This window comes from Trichechus manatus, unplaced genomic scaffold, assembly GCF_000243295.1.
Source record: "Trichechus manatus latirostris isolate Lorelei unplaced genomic scaffold, TriManLat1.0 scaffold00045, whole genome shotgun sequence".
NCBI lineage: Eukaryota > Metazoa > Chordata > Mammalia > Sirenia > Trichechidae > Trichechus > Trichechus manatus.
Genome location: NW_004443981.1, coordinates 3,210,729 through 3,228,406, shown reverse-complemented (window position 1 = coordinate 3,228,406; position 17,678 = coordinate 3,210,729). Strand labels below are relative to the sequence as shown.

General features: G+C 44.7%; 1 protein-coding gene across 1 annotated transcript in view; it reads left to right on the top strand.

The window, feature by feature from the left end:
- TTC7B (tetratricopeptide repeat domain 7B) overlaps nt 1-17,678 on the top strand; it is a 271,431-nt gene that overhangs the window by 190,348 nt on the left and 63,405 nt on the right. The window contains exons 16-17 of the mRNA XM_023731656.1: nt 8,333-8,490; nt 9,685-9,689. Of these exons, the coding sequence (XP_023587424.1) occupies nt 8,333-8,490; nt 9,685-9,689 (163 nt within the window). The remainder of the gene's footprint in view (nt 1-8,332; nt 8,491-9,684; nt 9,690-17,678) is intronic.

Sequence of the window (17,678 nt, the reverse complement as noted above, 5' to 3'; positions counted from 1 at the left end):
GGCTCAGTTCACAATTCACCTTGATCTGATTTCTCTGTACCAGCCAGTTACTTACCCTCTTTAACGATTCTCATCACCTTCCTGGTGGTTAATGGATAGACTAGTGAGTTACATGTTTCAGATGGGCTTCTTAACAGTAACAATAAAAGACAACAGGCTGCATCCTACGAAGGAGAGGGGAAATCACCATGGACATGATAAAGTCTAATTTTCAAAAAATTACAATCATGACTCAGACAAATATAAAATAATACATGACAAAGATTTTATTTACTTCACTAACTCTTGAGGGAACAAGTAAAATGTTAAGACCTGTTCAAAGAAGAATTTGAAAAACAGATATAGATAGACAGATAGCTAGCTAGATAGGCAAGATGAATTTGCGAATAGATGAAAAAATAATATCTTCTAGGGCAATGAAATGTTTTGCTTAGAGTTATCTTTTCTGCAGTTGTGGGGGTGGGGAGGAATCAACTGTATCTCTACCAAACCTGTTGCCGTCGAGTCAATTCTGACTCATAGCAACCCTATAGGACAGGGTAGTATGGCCCCATAGGGTTTCCAAGGCTGTAATCTTTACAGAAGCAGATTGCCACATCTTTCTCCCACAGAGCAGCTAGTGGGTTCAAACTGCCGACCTGTTGGTTAGCAGCCAAGTGTTTAACCACTACGTCACCAGGACTCCTTACCAGACAAAATTTATGTGTCTTACTGTTTCTGTTAGTTTTCTACAGGTTAATTTCTACCCCTTTAGTCTAGTCAACAGGAAGTCAGTCAGAGGTGCATACCCCATAGAATCAGATAATCCCAGGAGGGTCTACTAATCAACACCCCACCTTCCACTGGTTATTACGTTGTTAGGTGCTGTCAAGTTGTCTCCGAATCATAGTGACCCTATGCACAACAGAACAAAACACTGCCCAATCCTGCGCCATCCTTACAGTTGTTGCTATGCTTGAGCTCATTGTTGCAGCCACTGTGTCACTCCATCTCTCTGAGGGTCTTTCTCTTTTTCACTGACCCTCTACTTTAGCCAGCATGATATCCTTCTCCAGGGATTGGTCCTTCCTGATCACGTGTCCAAAGTAAATGAGACAAAGTCTCACCGTCCTCACTTCTAAGGAGTATTCCACTGGAAGATACCCAATAATCTATTTTGCCCATTTCCAAATCTTAGACAATTTTTCTTGATGTGTGTTTGGATTACTAAGTGTGCCCTGCTCTGTGAAAGAAGTAATCTAATGAAAAGGAACCTAATGATTCTAGCGAATTCACTTAACCACCCGTATGCTCAGAATACTTCACAAGTTCATAGCAAGGTATGTGGACAGCTCATTCCTGCCCATGAGAGTCAGGAGCCTTCAAATGTGAAACTCATTTTTGTATTGAGTTTGAAAATGTGCCCTTAGGGAGTGGCTTGCCTAGCCCAAAAGGAGGCAGGGAGTGGGCTGGCCACCTTGGGCACAGCATGCAGACCTGGGGTGTGCAAAGGTGGGATGGGATTGGAGGAGCAGCAAAGTGGATGTAGGGTTCTATGGGAGACATTGATTGATAAAAGTGTTTGCAGTTTAAAAAAAAAAATGTGTTCAAAATCAGAGCCCTGTTAAGGACGGTGGCCCTAGCAGCAGGCACTGCAGGCACTGCGGCCAGAAGGCAAGGGAGCCCAGACTAGAAAGTCAACCACTGAGCCTTCCCTGCCTGCCAGGGAACCACACAGCTCCTTGCAGAGCTCAAGTTGCAAGACTGAGACTAGAGTCTCCGCCCATCACCGCTGCCTGTGGCAAGTCACTCTACTGCCCTGTGCTCCCATCATCCTCTGGGAGCAGTAGACATCGTGAGACTGGCTCCCTCCCTTTCGTGGGTATGCTCTGAAAATAAAGATCATTTTAATTTAAAAAAAGTCTACTTCTCTAAGTCTGTGAGCAAAAATAGAAAATGCCCATATTTATCTCCCCTCAAAGCCTCCCATCCCTGGCCTCTCAGAAGTAGCAGGATTTGGGGGAAAGTCTTCATCCCATTGCCCAGCTAATGGGAGACGCGGCCCAGGCCGGCTGCACAGCACTGGAGCACATTCCTTTGCCTGTACCCCCTTCAGAAATGAGAAAATAAATCCATCAGCTTTCACATTGCCAATTTTCCCTCAGTTCTCCACACTTCTCCCACCTCCCCACATTTCCTCCCACTTAGCAACCAAGAATATTGAATGTGAGGAGAAAAAAATAGCAGAATTGGAAAGCTTTTTAAAAATACTTAACCAAATGCCTGGGCTGTGTCCATACTTCCTCCGTTTCCTGAAGGATCTTTCAGGACCAGAGCAGGGAGGAACCCTGGCTCCAGGCTCAGAGGCTGGGGGTGGGGAGGGAGAGGGTCCGTTGGTTGCTCAGACTTATTCCCTTGAGCCTCTCCCCTAAGCCTTCAGAGAGGGGGTGGTGGATCTAGCAGCCGCTTATTGAGGAGCTTCCTGTTTGTTTTCTTGAAACTTTTATTTTTTCTCTCTGGGATATAAATACACGTTTCTCCTGTAGCCCTTACCAATGTGAGGATTTAAGCATCCTCCTCGGCATGCTGGGTAAAAAGTGACCCTGGCGATAGAATAAAACCAAAGAAGGAAGGGCTGTGTCTTAACGAGGGCCAGCACACTGCAGTTTTCTAGAGAAGGGCAGCTGTGGGTCCAATAGCCTGGAACCTACAATCGCATCACAGAGGGTTCTAGAAAAGGGTAGAATTGCATGAGCAAGTATGTGAGAAACATCCCTTCAAAATTAAAAATCAGAACTGAGCAGAAAACATTTTGGTAGGAAGCAGTTTTGTGTCTTCCTGGAGTAGGTGGATACTGACTTCCTGCCTCAGGGTGCCCTTGTTTTTGAGCATGCTCAGTTGTGGGACCTTTGCTCAAGCTGTCCAGGTTGTTCCACTCTTCCTCCCAAAAAACCCACTGCCGTCGAGTTGATTCTGACCCATAGCAACTCTGTAGGACAGAGTAAAACTGCCCCGTCGGGTTTCCAAGGAGTGGCTGGTGGATTTGAATTGCTGACCTTTTGATTAGCAGCCATAGCACTTAACCACTGCCCCACCAGAGCGCCCACTCCCTCCTGAATCCAGGCAGTTCATCCTGAGTCTTGAGGCCTCCAGAGTGGTCAGATGATGAGACAGCACAGAGGAAGAAGGGACAGTGGCAGGAAGCAAGTGGTCAGGTTGAGACTAGACCCTGACTTCATGTTCTCAGCAACTTGTGCCTCCTATTTTGGCTTGAAGGAAATCACACTATAAGCCTAGTTACTGAACTGAGCCTTGGAAACTTGGAAATAACGCTCCACCTGCAGCTGAGAATTCACCTCTTGCTGTGAGCAAAATGGTGGGTGGCTTTCCTCAGGGGTATGTTTGGCAAGGTGTTTGTAATTTCAGAAGTCTGGTTTTATTCCCCTCGGTCTGCAGTTCTGCTTGCAGTTAGGGAAGAAAGCGGTTGTTCTGGATTAAATTGTGTCCCCCAAAAATATCTGTCAACTTGGCTAGGTCATGATTCCTAGTATTGTATGATTGTCTACCATTTTGTCATCTGATGTGATTTCCTTATGTGTTGTAAATCCTATCACTATGACGTAATAAGATGGATTAGCAGCAGTTATATTGATGAGATCTACAAGATTAGATAGTGTCTTAAGTCAGTCTCTTTTGAGACATGAAGAGAGAAGCAAGCAGAGAGACCAAGAAAGCAGGGCCGGGAGCAGAGCGTGTCCTTTGGACCTGAGGTTCCTGTGCTGAGATGCTCCCAGACCAAGGGAAGACTGATGACAAGGACCTTCCTCCAGAGCAAACAGAGAGAAAGCCTTCCCCTGGAACCGGCACCCTGAATTTGGACTTCTAGCCTACTGGACTATGAGAGAATAAACTTCTTTTTGTTAAAGCCATCCACTTGTGGTATTTCTGTTACAGCAGCACTAGATAACCAAGACAGCTATCTTATGTTTTGTCTTCTCTGTCTTAGTAAAGTCTAAAGCTCCCTCAGTTCTTGTGCATGTTGCTAACTGATGACCACTTGGCCACTTAAAATAAAAAATTCTGACGGGAGCCTCAGCAGAAGGTCCCAGCAGGCCTCTGAGCTGAGTGTAACAGCATTTCAGCTGAACAACACTTGTTGAGCCTCTTCTGGGCCAGCTCCGGACTAGGTCACTTACACGTTTTCTTCAATCCCTACATTAGCCTTGTGAGATAGCTACTGTTGTTTCCACTTCATAAAGAAAGAAACTTTAAGCTCGAGGAAGGTAAATAACTTGCCTAAATTTTCCCAGTTAAGCAGTAGAGCTGAGGTTCAGACCCAGGTCTGTCTAACAACTCTCCACCACAGCAAGCTGCCTCTGAGTTGACAACCAACTTCTTTTCCTTTATTTTTATTGTTAACCAACCACTTCTTTCTCCTCCTTTCGCTGCCACCTGGACCCTTAGGTTGTAGCCATGAGTTGACGTCTCCAAGTGATTGGAAGAAAAAATTTTCTTCCTAAGCCCTATTTCAATCACTTCATAAAGTTACCCCTGACTCCAGCCTTAGCTGGAAGTTGGAGACTCCATTTCCTACTCATGAGCACTTATAGTGCATTTTGGTGGAGCTTTTCTCCCGCCACCAGGGATTTTCTCATCTTGTCTTCAGAGTAGCATTAGGCAATGTCATGTTATGTCACATCTGTTTTACTAATAAGAAAATTGAGGCTCAAGAATGTTAGGAACTTGAGTCTTGTCATCAGGCCTCTTGGGCCTGGAGAAAAAGAGGAGGTCCCTCTCGTACTTGCCCATGACTTCCTTTCCTTGCTGTGGTTTTTATCCAAGGCCCCTCTCTCACACTCATGTTTATTGTGTGCCCAGCACTATTCTGTGAGCTGAGAGGAGACAGAGCTGCAACAAGAACTCCAGGGTTCTGACTCCTGGTCTACCACCACCTGGCCTCTTGTGTTAACATCTGTGTGGCTGTAGCAAATGAATTTCCAAGGGAGGTTTCCAATTTCTGGTATAACTTTAACTGTTATTACAGTTTACTGTCAATGTTCAGTCCTACTGGGGAGCAGAAATCACCTGGATGTGTGGTGTCTATAGCTTTTGTGCCATGGATTGGGGGTTCCTTCCAGTGTTCTCTCTCCTTGAGAGTTACTCCTGGCAGCCTAAGGGCCATGCCAAGAAGAGGTGAGGAAACTGGGCTGAGAAAGGGAATGGTTGGTTCATGTTAGATGTCCAAGAATACAGTGTCCTAGAGAGAGAGGGAAGGGCAACTTTTAGGCTTACATTAGAGAGACTGACTTGAGTGAGAAAGTTAAGGAAACTCGAGGGTTGGCCAAGGCCTCACCTTGCCTCTTCTCCCACATTCTGTGGATCATAGGAAAGGCAACTCTTGATTGGTTAAGACTTTGCACCATGTAATGAAGCACTAAAAATTGCTTCAAACAGCCCAGAAAATTCACAATCAGTCACAAATACCTAATTATTTTTAGAGGTAGAACATTCAGTGTGGAAGCAAAAACATCTCCATTTTCAGTAGTTAGTTGTTGCATATAGAGTGTTTTCAAAAAAAAATATGGAAGACAATCTAAGGAATGTAACTGGAGGTAGTTTCTTAGCTGATGGATGGGAAATGGATCCTGTGTTGTTAATCAGTGGATGAGGTTCATAGATTAAGATTATGGTTTTAGATAGGGTTTCTAACATTTGAACTAGGAGATCCTTCACTCAGCTTCCCAAGCCTCCTACAGTTGCTCCAGAAGGTTGAGGGTAGGAGTTGTCAAGCCATGTTAATGTATGTTATATGTATGTATGTTGTAGGGGTGTGTTTATAGTGGCACCTTGTGTGTGCCTAGCAGTTTTAACTCTTACAAATGCTTCCTACACACAACCTCATTTCATCCTTACACAGTTCTGTGTAGGCACATGATCCCATTGGTATCTACCAAAGAAGTCAGTGAGACACAGGGGAAATGAGCTTGCCCAAAGTGACCTACTCATTAGTAGAATGCCCTACAGATGTAGGATAAGAACTCAGGCCCTCCAGCTGGGTTCCAGGACCTCAGTTTCAGAGTCCTTCCCAAAGCATTGCAGGTGGCAGTCAACCCATGATCTGAATCTTGGTTAGATGGGAAGCCTGGAGGATTGTGGCCAAAATACTCAGCATTTCTGACGCGCTTCCTGAGATTTGGTCTACTGAGAACCCAGGTAAGCCTTTCCTTTGCAATGCCAGTGCGTCATTGTGTTTCCTGGAATCCCCGGAGTGATGAAGACTATTGCTATATTTTGAGTTAGTGTCTTCTGGAAGAACTCCTAAGTGGAAATCCATTACAATATTAACTTTCTATAATACTAACACTGCAAATATTAACTGTGAAAAATTAACTCTATGTAATATTTATTTTTAAATTTTATAAAAGAACAGTTAATTGCTATATATATTCAGTCAGTAATGTGATCAATGAATCGACTTGACAGCAGCTAACAACGTGATTAGTGAAATTTTGTACGTACTTGTATGTTGTCTTCCGCTCAGAGACATTTATTATTCTCAGTCATGGAAGTAATTAATGGCGTATATTCCAGAAAAACATGTATCTGATGATGTAGTTAAGTAGAGGTTGACAAATAATCTGTCCCGAAGCAAGTTTCCTTCTGTTTCCTGTGGATTTCTCTGACTACATCACTGGACATGGAAATTGCAGCCTGCAAACCATATTAAGTTTCATACTAAATCTTATTTGTACCACTGTTAGCAACAACTGCATAGAGGAAGGAAATTGTGTCCTGTTTATTGTAGAATTTGAACTTGTAACAACAACAAAAGTCACTCTTAGGGCCTCCAGATTGGACAAAAAAAGTAGATTTAAAGAAAAACACTGGAGTCAAATCTCAAGAGGCAGATATGATTCTTTTTGGAGCTGCTTTGATAGAATATCATGACAGAAGAAAAAAGAAAAATGCCATTATTTTTGCTTACAAGCTTCTGAGAATCCAAAAGAGAGTCCACGTGAGCTGAAGTCCGTGAACTGTGTTCATCCTCAGTTTGGCCTGAGGTGGCCTCCCAGGTGATGTTGCCCGACGAATAGCCCAAGCTGGGTTCACAGGCGCCTCTGGAGGTGGGAGCTCGGTGAAGACTGCAGGAGAGCTGGCTGGCCGGGAGGCTGCCCCCCAAACCCTGCTGTGTCCTGTCCACACCCCTGGACATGCACTGACCGGCCATATTCTCCAGCTTGGGGTTGCTGAAGAGAGGCTGCAGTTCCAGCTCTGCTGGCCACCAACTCATTGTGTCACCTTGCACCTCCTTTTCCTAACCTACTAAAGAAGGATAATAACCACACGGTTCATCACAGAGGCTTGTTCTGGGCATGCACACGAGGCCGTGGCTGTGCTCTCCCTTTGAAAAACAGGGGCCAGGGCTTCTCAAACCCAGCTGCATGTTAGAACCATCTGGGGAGCTTTGAAAAATGTTGACCACCCCAGAAATTCTGATTTATGTGGCCATTTTCTAGAAATGTCCCCAGGTGAATTTTTTTTTTTTTTTTTTGTAATTAATGACATTATTTTTGTAGAGCAGTTTTAGATCTACAGAAAATCGAGCAGATAGTACAGAGAGTTCCCCTATAACCCCGCTCTCCCCAGCTCAGTTTCCCATTACTAACGTCTTGTCATAGTATTGTATATGTTACGGCGTTGAACCAATGTTGATATGTTGTTATTAACTGAAGTCCACAGTCTAAATTAGGGTTCACTCTTGGTGCTGTACAGTCCTCTGGGTTTTGACAAACGTGTAATGTCATGTGCCCACTGTTACAGAATCCTACTGAATAGTTTCACTGCCCTAAAAAATGCCCTGTGTGCCACCTATTCTTCCCTCTGCTCCTGAGGCCCTGGCACCCACTGATCTCCTCACTGTTGCTCCGGTTTTGCCCTCCCCCAGGCGGTTTAGGAGTACCGATGTCAAGTGGTTGGTTCATAAAGCCACGCTGAGGGTGGCGTGTGGAGGAGGCAGAGGCTTGATGAGCCCTCAGACTGCACAACTCAGAATGCCGGTTAGGTGGACAGAGAGCCTGGCTGGAAGGTTTCATCACTGCATCTCATAATGACACGAAAGGGGCTAAACCTAGCCAGGGTTGGTGGGTGTGGTTTAAGCGAGTTTGCGATATTGAATGCTGGAAGGAGCCCTGGCCAAGCCCGGCCGCAGGAGATGCTTCTTTCACGAGTGGGAAGGTGCTGCAGAAGCTGGAGCACGCAAAAGGTGTTATTGCATTTCAGGAGCCGGTGTGGGTTGATTATGTCTCCTCCCCTCCCCCCTCCAATGACTGACATTTGTAGCTGTGTTTTGCAGCGATTCTGGACGTGGGAGCAGCCTCTTAGATAGAACCATTGCTGACAGACGACAGCTTAATACAATTACTTTGCCAGACTTCAGCGATCCCGAGACAGGTGAGAATAAAAAGCCAGAGGGGATGAAATGGTGTCAAAGAAAACGGGGCCTGTCACTGAGTGATGGGGATGGAGACAGCCAGGGGCTGGGGCTGGGAAAATTCAGACACGCTGAACATCAATGGGCGCATTTTCTCCAGTGTCTTCTCCAAGTGTTTGCTCACGGTCGGGGAGGCAATATTACCCCTCCAACGCAACCCAAAAATCTTTCTATTTTTCCCTTTGCTCTTGGAGCTTAAAATTTGAAACTAAGAATAGGTTGTCCCCACCCCCATCAGATTTCCTCTTTTTAGATTTTAGAACCTGCTGAAATCAAGGTTTTTTATTTCTAGCCAATTGTGCATATAAACACATATCGAACCAGCAGCCACTCCCCCTCCCCCCATTAGGGAGGCAGGCTGGTCCTGAACTGCTAATTCCACCTTCCCCATGTGGAGGCCTGGGCACATTTACTGCCTCTGAGCAGATATTGACACCTCGTTGTTTGTGTTCCACATTTGCCAAAGTACAGGGGAGTGAATATACCCACGTGATTTCCAAACCTCCAAGCCAGCAATGCCAACGGTAGTTCCGACTATCCAGCGACAATTTGGGGACTCCACAGACCCACAGAACATAATGAAATTCATTCTCCTGTAAGCCTTAATGCAGTTTGGGGAGCCTGCAGCATCATTTGGACCTGATTCTGCTGCCCCCATAGGGGCGCACTGGAGGCTTAATCCCTATCTGGGTCAGCCTAGTTGTTTGTGGCCTGGCTTCATGGAAGGAGCCTCGGTCCTTCTCCTGTCCTTGTGCCGTCTCCCAGACCCTGACAGAGGCCTTCAGAGAAAGCCAGAGCCCATCCTCTAGAAAATCCACCAAGAGCCCTCCGAGAGCCCTCTCAACTACCTGCAGACTGTGTTTGTGCACTAGGCTCGCTTTTATCAAAGTTAAAATCAGTTTGACAAGTCTGAACCAAGGGCCCTGGGACTCCTAGGTCAAAACGATTGTCGGGTGTTGGCAGGGCCACAAGTTGTAGATTAGTGCAGTTTAGCGTCACTCGCAACCACTGTTCAAAATGCAGAGTGACTGAGCCACAGAAACTCCTCCCCTGGAGTGGCCTCACCCCTCGATGGGTGAACTAGTTGTTGGTGGGGTCCCGCTGCAAACCAGGGAGAGAGTCTGACTTGGAAAAGCACAGCAGAGTTCCGCCTCATGGGCTCCTGTCCTGATCCAGGTCCCCTGCTGGGGGGCCCTGTAGCCCCCTCATTGCAGGAAGGGTAAGGCCAGGCTGTCAGGACCAGCTGACACGGGAGAGGAGAGAAGGAGTTGAAGCTCACTGTGGCGCCAGCAACAGTTTTGGCTGATTCAGAGCAGCTGCTGTGGCTGCCCAGGGCTGTCTGCCCCCTTCTGCCCCCTCCCCACGTCCCTGTGAGGACAAACCCAATCAAACCCACTGTCGTCGAGTCAATTCCAATTTACAGCAACCCTATAGAACAGAGTAGAACCGCTCCATAGGATTTCCAAGGCTATAATCTTTACGGTAGCAGATCACCAGGTCTTTTCTCCTGCAGAGCCGCTGGTAACTGAAAGATTGGCAGTTCAAATCCTCCAGCCACTCCTTGGAAACCCGGTGGGGCGGTTCTCCTCTGTCCTATAGGGTCGCTATGAGTCGGAATCAACCCAACAGCAACTAGTTTGGTTGTTCGGTTTTTAATTTTTACAGAAGCAGACTGCCACATCATTCTCCCGTGGAGAGGCTGGTGAGTTCAAACCACCAGCCTTTTGGTTAGCAGCTAAGTGCTTTAACCACTGTGCCACTGGGGCTTCTTTGAAAATAAGTGAGGCCCTTGTTATTGTTTCTCCCCTTGGTCTCATGGGACATTTTCCCTCAATCCCTCAGGAGTCTCCCTCTTGAGGTTACACCTTCTGAGGTGCCTTTGTGTCCAGGTGAGCTGTGTCTCAGTGGCATAGTCTAGGGGGGTGCTGCCCCCAGTCAGGCCCAGCCCCTTTTTTTCTCCCCCTTCTCATTAGTAGTATTTATGCAGCTGAGCTCTCAGTTCTGGGAGCCCAGGGGGCTGGAATCTGATTTGCTGGTGTATACACCCTTCTTGAACAATCGGAAACCCACAGCCTCCCAGGCACTGGCCAGTGACCGTTTTAATGTTGTTTGACCTCTTCTTGAGAATCCCTCTAAGTCTGTTTTTACTGGCCCTGTGTCCAGAGCACTAAATGTGGATCTACACATCACCAGTTCTATAACCAGAATCCCTGGGTGGCACAGATGGTTAACTGAAAGGTTCAGGTCCACCCAGAGGCACCTCGGAAGAAACACCTGGTGATCTAATTCCAAAAAATTAGCCACTGGAAACCTTATGGAGCACAGTTCTACTCTGGCACACATGGGGTTGCCCTGAGTCAGAGTCGACTCAACGGCAACTGATTTTAATTACTTAACCAAGAGACCAGAGAATCAGAAAAATGGAGGGTGGGGTTAGGGGGGCTTATCAATTGCAGACAGTTTGTAAATGAGGGTAAAACATTCTGAAGTATTCATGTAAATCAAAGGGACTTAACAATTAGGACGACATACCTAAAAATGGAAATGATCCTGCCATCTTGATCAACAAAACCCAGTCTTCTGTAGTTCAGCTCAGGGCACAAGAGCGGGAGGGACAGCCCGTTCTTAATACACCTATGTGGATGGGCAGCCTTGTGAACAATCCACAGATTTTATAGTTCACCTTAATTTAATTTTAATAGGTGATATATTTACATAATTCCAAAGCCAAGACTATATTATTCAGAAGGCACCATTGAGAAGTTCTGTTTCCATCCCTGCCCCCCCCATCTTGTCTTTCCCCAGAGGTGACCATTTTTATTAGCTTTTTGTTTACCCTCCCAGTGTTTTTTCATGAAAATATATATGTTATGCCACCTTCTATAAAAAAATAGCATACTATACATACTGATCAGCACCTGCTTTTTTCAGTTTACAACATATCCTGAATTTTGCACGGTATTTGTCCACAGAGAATTTCCTCTTTTTTTTTTTTTTTTTTTCGGCTATGTAGTGTCCATGGCATGATCACAGCCTCTTTCCTTCCCTTTGCCGCAGTTTTCAGTTCATGTGGTGCTGAAGGAGGCTGGCTAATTTTGAATATCTGCCATAGCCCAGCTCACGTAAAGAAGCAACTGGGCTATAGAGAACGAAAAGGAACTTTTCCAAGGCAGCAGTGTTTCTGAATCAAATGGAAGTAACTCACGTCCGCTATGGTCCGGGAGAACCAGCCCTATCTGGTGGCAGCGTTTGGAGCCCTGGTTCATGCCCCAGGCTTGGCTGCTTTTGTAGATCCCCTTAGAGAGACAGGCACCCAACATGAGCAAAGCCGTACTGTGTGGACATCGGTAAGCATGGATGACCTCAACGAAGGCGATCTTCCATTGTCCTGATCTCGCCCACTCTGGCCCTGGGACCAGAATCACCCACTGCACTGTGCAGACCCCTTTGTGAGGGTTGTTTTCTTTGTTTTGTTTCTCAGAACTAAATTTATTTTTATTTTTTTACAGAAAATTTTCAAATCTACCAAAACAGAGATACTAATGTAATGAGTCCCATGTTTATACCACCAAGCTTCGACAATTAGTATTCTTGTTTCATCTATCTCTCCCACCCCCACTTAGTTTTTCTAGAGTATTTTAAGACAAATCCCAGACATCATATTTCACCTGTCAAAATTTCAGTAGATACGTCTAACAGATGTTGTTGTTGCTAGGTGCCGTCAAGTCGGTTCCGACTCATAGCGACCCTGTGCACAACAGAACCAAACACTGCTCGGTCCGTCCTGCACCATCCTCATAATTGTTGCTATGCTTGAACCCACTGTTGCAGCCACTGTGTGAGTCCATCTCGTTGAGGGTCTTCCTCTTTTTCACTGGCCCTCTACTTTCCCATGGTGTCCTTCTCCAGGGACTGATCCCTCCTGATAACATGTCCAAAGTTTATGAGACATAGTCTTGCCATCCTTGCTAACAGATAAGGACTTTTAAAAGGTTAGCCAGAGTACTGTTACTACACATCCTGGTCGTTGTGAAGTACAGGCTCACTGTTCATGATTTTGGAACGGGTTGATTAACTGGAATATGGTTTTCCACCTCTGAAATTGTCCATATGTAGATCTGTGGAAGCTTTGGACTGACCAAGCCCACTTCGGTTAATTGAGTAGACATGTCAAACTAAAAAAGCTCCCATTAAAGAACGTGCTTCTCCCCTAGTATCACCTCTGGCTTCCCCTCCCCGAGCTATGTCGTCTAATAGGTCCCAGCCAGTGAAAGAGAGGAATCAAATGGAATAACAGTCTGCCTTTGATGCTGTGAGGCATTGTCTTTTCTTTGGAATAAGTTGGTAGTTCCTTAAACAGAGGATGAAATAATTTTTTTTTCTCCCTTTTGCCTTCAAAACAGGATGTGGTGTAAGGGATTTATCTTTAATCAATGGAAGATATAACTGGACACCTGTCCAAAGGAGCCCTGGTGGTGCAGTGGTTAAGGACTCAGCTGCTAACTGAAAAGTTGGCAGTTTGAACCCACCAGTTCTCTGAGGGATAAAAATGTGGCAGTCTGCTTCTGTAAAGATTACAGCCTTAGAAACCCTGTGGGGTAGTTCTACTCTGTCCTATAGGGTTGCTATTAGTCAGAATCGACTTGACAGCAGTGGGTTTGGTATCCAAAGCAAAATATTCCTTTTAACCTGAAAGCTTGGTCCATTTTATTGGGGAAAATTTTTGACTGGGAGCTGTAGTGGTCTTCCCATCACTATGTATCTCTCCAGCTGTAAGACATAAAGGTGGCAGTAATAGCATCCTTTTCAACGTGCCCAACCATTGCACCCAACATAGACCACCTTAGAAAGCCTAGCACTCCATTGTCACGATCCTGGGACCTCAACATGTCATTGCATCTCAGTAACATCCTTAGTTTTCAAGTAAGCATAAGTGCTTCTCATAAAAAACAAACTATGAAAAGTCAAGTTCCAACCCTTTCCAACTGAAAAGCAAATGGTTTCCTTTAGAACGTCCTGGTTGTGGTAGGTTAAAGATGTATTATTTTCAGTGGATCATACTGCTGAATCTGTGCCCAGGTAAATCTGAGTTATTTTTATTCCACGGTGTTGTTGCAGAACAAATAACCAGTGGAAAAAACAACAACAAATTTGTTTTCTCTGAAAAGCACTTGTATTCTATTGTCAAGTAGAGGAATGATGATGTACTACATGACCCTATTTTCTTTGCAGCTTATGTGAGTATATTAAAACCTAGTTTATCTTTTTTTTTTTTTTTTTTGCTTTGTGTCTGTAAAGTTTCCTTTTGCCTTTATCCTTTTTTTTTTCTCTTTTCACTGTTTTAGTGTCAGATTCCTCCTCCTCCTCCTCTTCTCTTTCAAGAACCGACTCTCCTCTCCACCTGTTTGTATCTTCTCATCTTCACTCTCATCCCAAACCTGATACCTTTGTGTGGCCCCCTGCAGCGCATTCATTCAGTGACCCAGGTCCCCGCCGGGATCCCTCTCTATGTAAACGTGGTTTTTCCTTTCTTGATAGACCTGCTTCATTTGCCTGATATTTTATTTTCTGATAATCTTCCTAACTGTAAGCTGGACAGGAAACTGCACCAAACTTGTCAGAGAGAGAATCTCGTTAATTTAAAAATCCAAATGAGAAGATGACCTGAGATTGCAGATACTGGTGCCCAAGTCCCAACCTCCTCTTTGAAAAGTATAGTAGGCTGTTTTGAGCAGAACAAATGGATGCTTTTCTAGAATATTGCTTCCAGCTCTCGGTTGTGTCCGAGCATTCCTGGAGTTGATATAAAGTCATAACAACTCATTGTACTAAAGAAAAGGAAAATTGTAACATCCAGCAAGTAATGATTTAATCTTAGATATTTCTAATTTTTAATTTACAAATTAATTCAACCAGTATATAACAGTCAAGGCTGTATTGTAAAGATGGAACCCTGGTGGCACATTGATTAAGAGCTTGGTTGCTAACCAAAAGGTCTAGCCACTCTTCGGAAACCCTTTGGGGCAGTTCTGCTCTGTCCTTTAGGGTCGCTATGAGTCGGAATCGGCTCGATAGCAACAGGTTTCGGTTTTTTTGTTTTATTTTAAAGATAGTGACTCTATGCCTTCTAAATACATGGTTCTCAAACTTTACTGTGCATTGAATCTCTTGGAGCGCTTTTAAAAATGCAGTTCCCCTGAGCCCCACCCTAGAGTTTCTGATTCAGTAGGCTTCAGGTGGGGCCTGGGAATCTGGATTTATAAAACGCCCCCTTGTGATTCCAATGCCAGTGGTCCAGGGGCTGCATTTTGAGAAACAGTGCTGTAAACTGTTTTCCATCTGCAAAACAGAAAAATGTAGGGTTTGTGTTATGAAACCACGCAAGGAAATGGAACAGTAATTATAGTCTAATCTTTTAAATAATGCAGAAAATTTGCAAGTTGGCTTGAGGGTGTTGCAGGGCCTGTCAATTAAAACAAACAAACGAAAAAAATGATCCCTGTATTAAAATGAGACACTGGTTGGTGAAGTCCTTAAATGGGACCTAAAAGTGGCTCTCAACAGGGGAGCCCATCCTTGTTTTCTTTCACTCATTTATTTAATGTTCACTTTATTGCCAGCACTGCCAGCAAATTTAATCTCTGTGTCCATGATTTATAAAGGCTCATCTTTGTTCCAAATAAATGCTCAGTTCTATGCTGAACAAAAGCTCATAAGAGGAACTGCTGCCAGAAAGAACTGCTTTCTCTCATGTGCTGGTCTCTTGGATGGCTAACCCATGTGTAAACTCACACACACACAAAGCCAGGTCAGAAAAGAAGCCATCATCTAAAATAAAACATTCAAATCAAGAAACGTTCTGACCTTACTCATCTGCGTATTGTGTTCTGAACTTTGCTGTCACAGCAGCCCCAGTTTTCTGAAATGGAAGATGAAGGTAATGGTTTTTAACCTGCTTATGTTGTTTTTAATCCACTTCTTAAAATAGATGTTTTCCCTGATACAATACCTACGGGCAGTTGCCAGCTTCGATTTTTCCAGAAAAAGTTGGTTTTTACATTGACTTTTGCCCAGTCTGTTCTCTTAACATGGGATCTCACTGTTCTGGATTGATGCTACGCGTTCCCCCTGCCCAGTCCACTCTTCTTTGCACAGTAAACCCACCTGCCTCCTCACCCTGCCAGAATTTATCATGCTGCATCCGAGGAGGCCTGTCTTCCCTTTAACCTGTGAAGACTGGAGTCCCGACTCTTCCAGCGAGGCACTGTATATCAGATTAATTAGTAAATTTTAGGATGAGAAATACCCACTGGGCTCTCTGGCGATTGCAGTGTGTCGCAAGTTGTGCTCATTGTTGATTCTTTGTGCAGCTGTGAGTCATTCACAGAGCTCTCCTAGCCAGTAACCAGGTATTTTAACTAAGACTGAAGCACCCAATAATTTTTTTTTCTTTTTTACTTGCCCATAGCTAAGTAAAACCTGTGAAAGCTGGAACCTGTATAGGGCAGAAACCTGTCAGAAGGAAAACGCAAATATTTTGCACTAATAGCCATAGAAAAGTGTAAGACTGCACGCTGTCAACGGCAGAAAACGTTCTACATCTGGAAAAACAAGGCAGTCCAGTCAAGTTCCGGTTCTCACAGGTTTCACTGTACAACGTTTAAAGAGCACTAGTGGCACAACAGTTGAGCATTTGGCTGCCAAAGGAAAGGTTGTTGGTTTGAACCCACCGAGAGGCTCCAAGGGAGAAAGACCTGTAATCTGCTCCCATAAAGATTCCAGCCAGACCCTACGGGGCAGTTCTACTCTGTCACATGGCGTTGCTATGAGTCGAAATCGACTGGACAGCACCTAACAACAGCGACAGATACAGTGTTTAGTCAGAGGGGGAAGAACTTACCATCTTCTACAGGACTGAACAATGTACGATTTCCTAATTAAAATTATAATGAACTTGAACCTCGACTCTCTCCTTTAGGAAAAAATAGATAGCCAAAACCTGAATTTTTATGAATTCTCTCTCCCTAACCCTTGACTTTGAAGGAGCCCCAGTGCCACAGTGGTTAAGCACTCAGCCGCTAACAGAAAGGTCGGCAGTTTGAACCCACCAGCTGCTCCTCGGGAGAAAGATGTGGCAGTCTGCTTCTGTAAAGATTACAACCTTGGAAGCCCTATGGGGCAGTTCTCTGTTCTGTAGAGTTGCTATGAGTGAGAATCGACTGGACAGCAATGGTTTTTTTTGGGGTGGGGAGCGGGGGGACCCTTGATTTCATAGGAAAAAAAAAACTAGCCCAGCCCTATAAACTGTTGGAATCATGATTAGGGTTAATGTGTGGAAGATCTGAAGCCTAGTTGTTTGATTATTTTCCCTTCCCTTTGGAATTTCCTGCCCTGGAAACAAAACACATTACATGAGTTGGTTGGCTTTCATGTGCTGGGTGAACCTTTTAACGTAAAGGGGGAATGCCCAGTTGCCCTTTCTTTGGTTTAAAAAAAAAAAAAAAAATCATTGTTGGTGGAAAAACATGTGTAACTCTTGATTTGCAATCTGATCCCAGGCAACCAGACTTACAGTTGGAAGGTTATTAGAACTCTTTGCATTTCTAGCCTTAATTTTGATTTCTCAAATGTTTTGTTTCTTTGTTTTAATTTTTGGTTTGATTTGTTGTTCCAAGGCAACTCTCCAGAAGCATACTTTCATGGTTTTCCCTCCCTTTTTTCAGTTAGTAAGTAGCTTACCAATCTATTAACCTTTCTGAGCGTCTCCAGAATCACACTTCCCTCCCCCACGGAATGTATGTGTGGTTGGTGGTGGTTGGGAATGTTGAGGTGGTGTGCACAGTGAAGCTGCTGCCTGCTTGCGCACTCCGCTGCCCTGAGGCCCAGCTCTCCTGGGATTCTAATGCATTCAGCTGCTGCTCGGGTTCACATACTGAGGAGTCAGTATTGGTCTGGGACAGACTACACAGGAAGGCATTTCGGGATGATTGCCCCAGCAAGGACCTGCAGTGGGCTGTGGAGTGCCTCATGGTGCTGGTGGGACAGCCAGACACCCAGCCTCCCCAAGCTGGCTGCCTGTAAATTTTAGGTAGAGAGAACCAGTTGAATCTTGAAATTCCTTTCCAGTTCAACCATTATTCTTACCTAGAAGAAGCAATTCTAGTAATTTATTTTCCTAAAATAGACTAAACAGACATCATAGAACTTC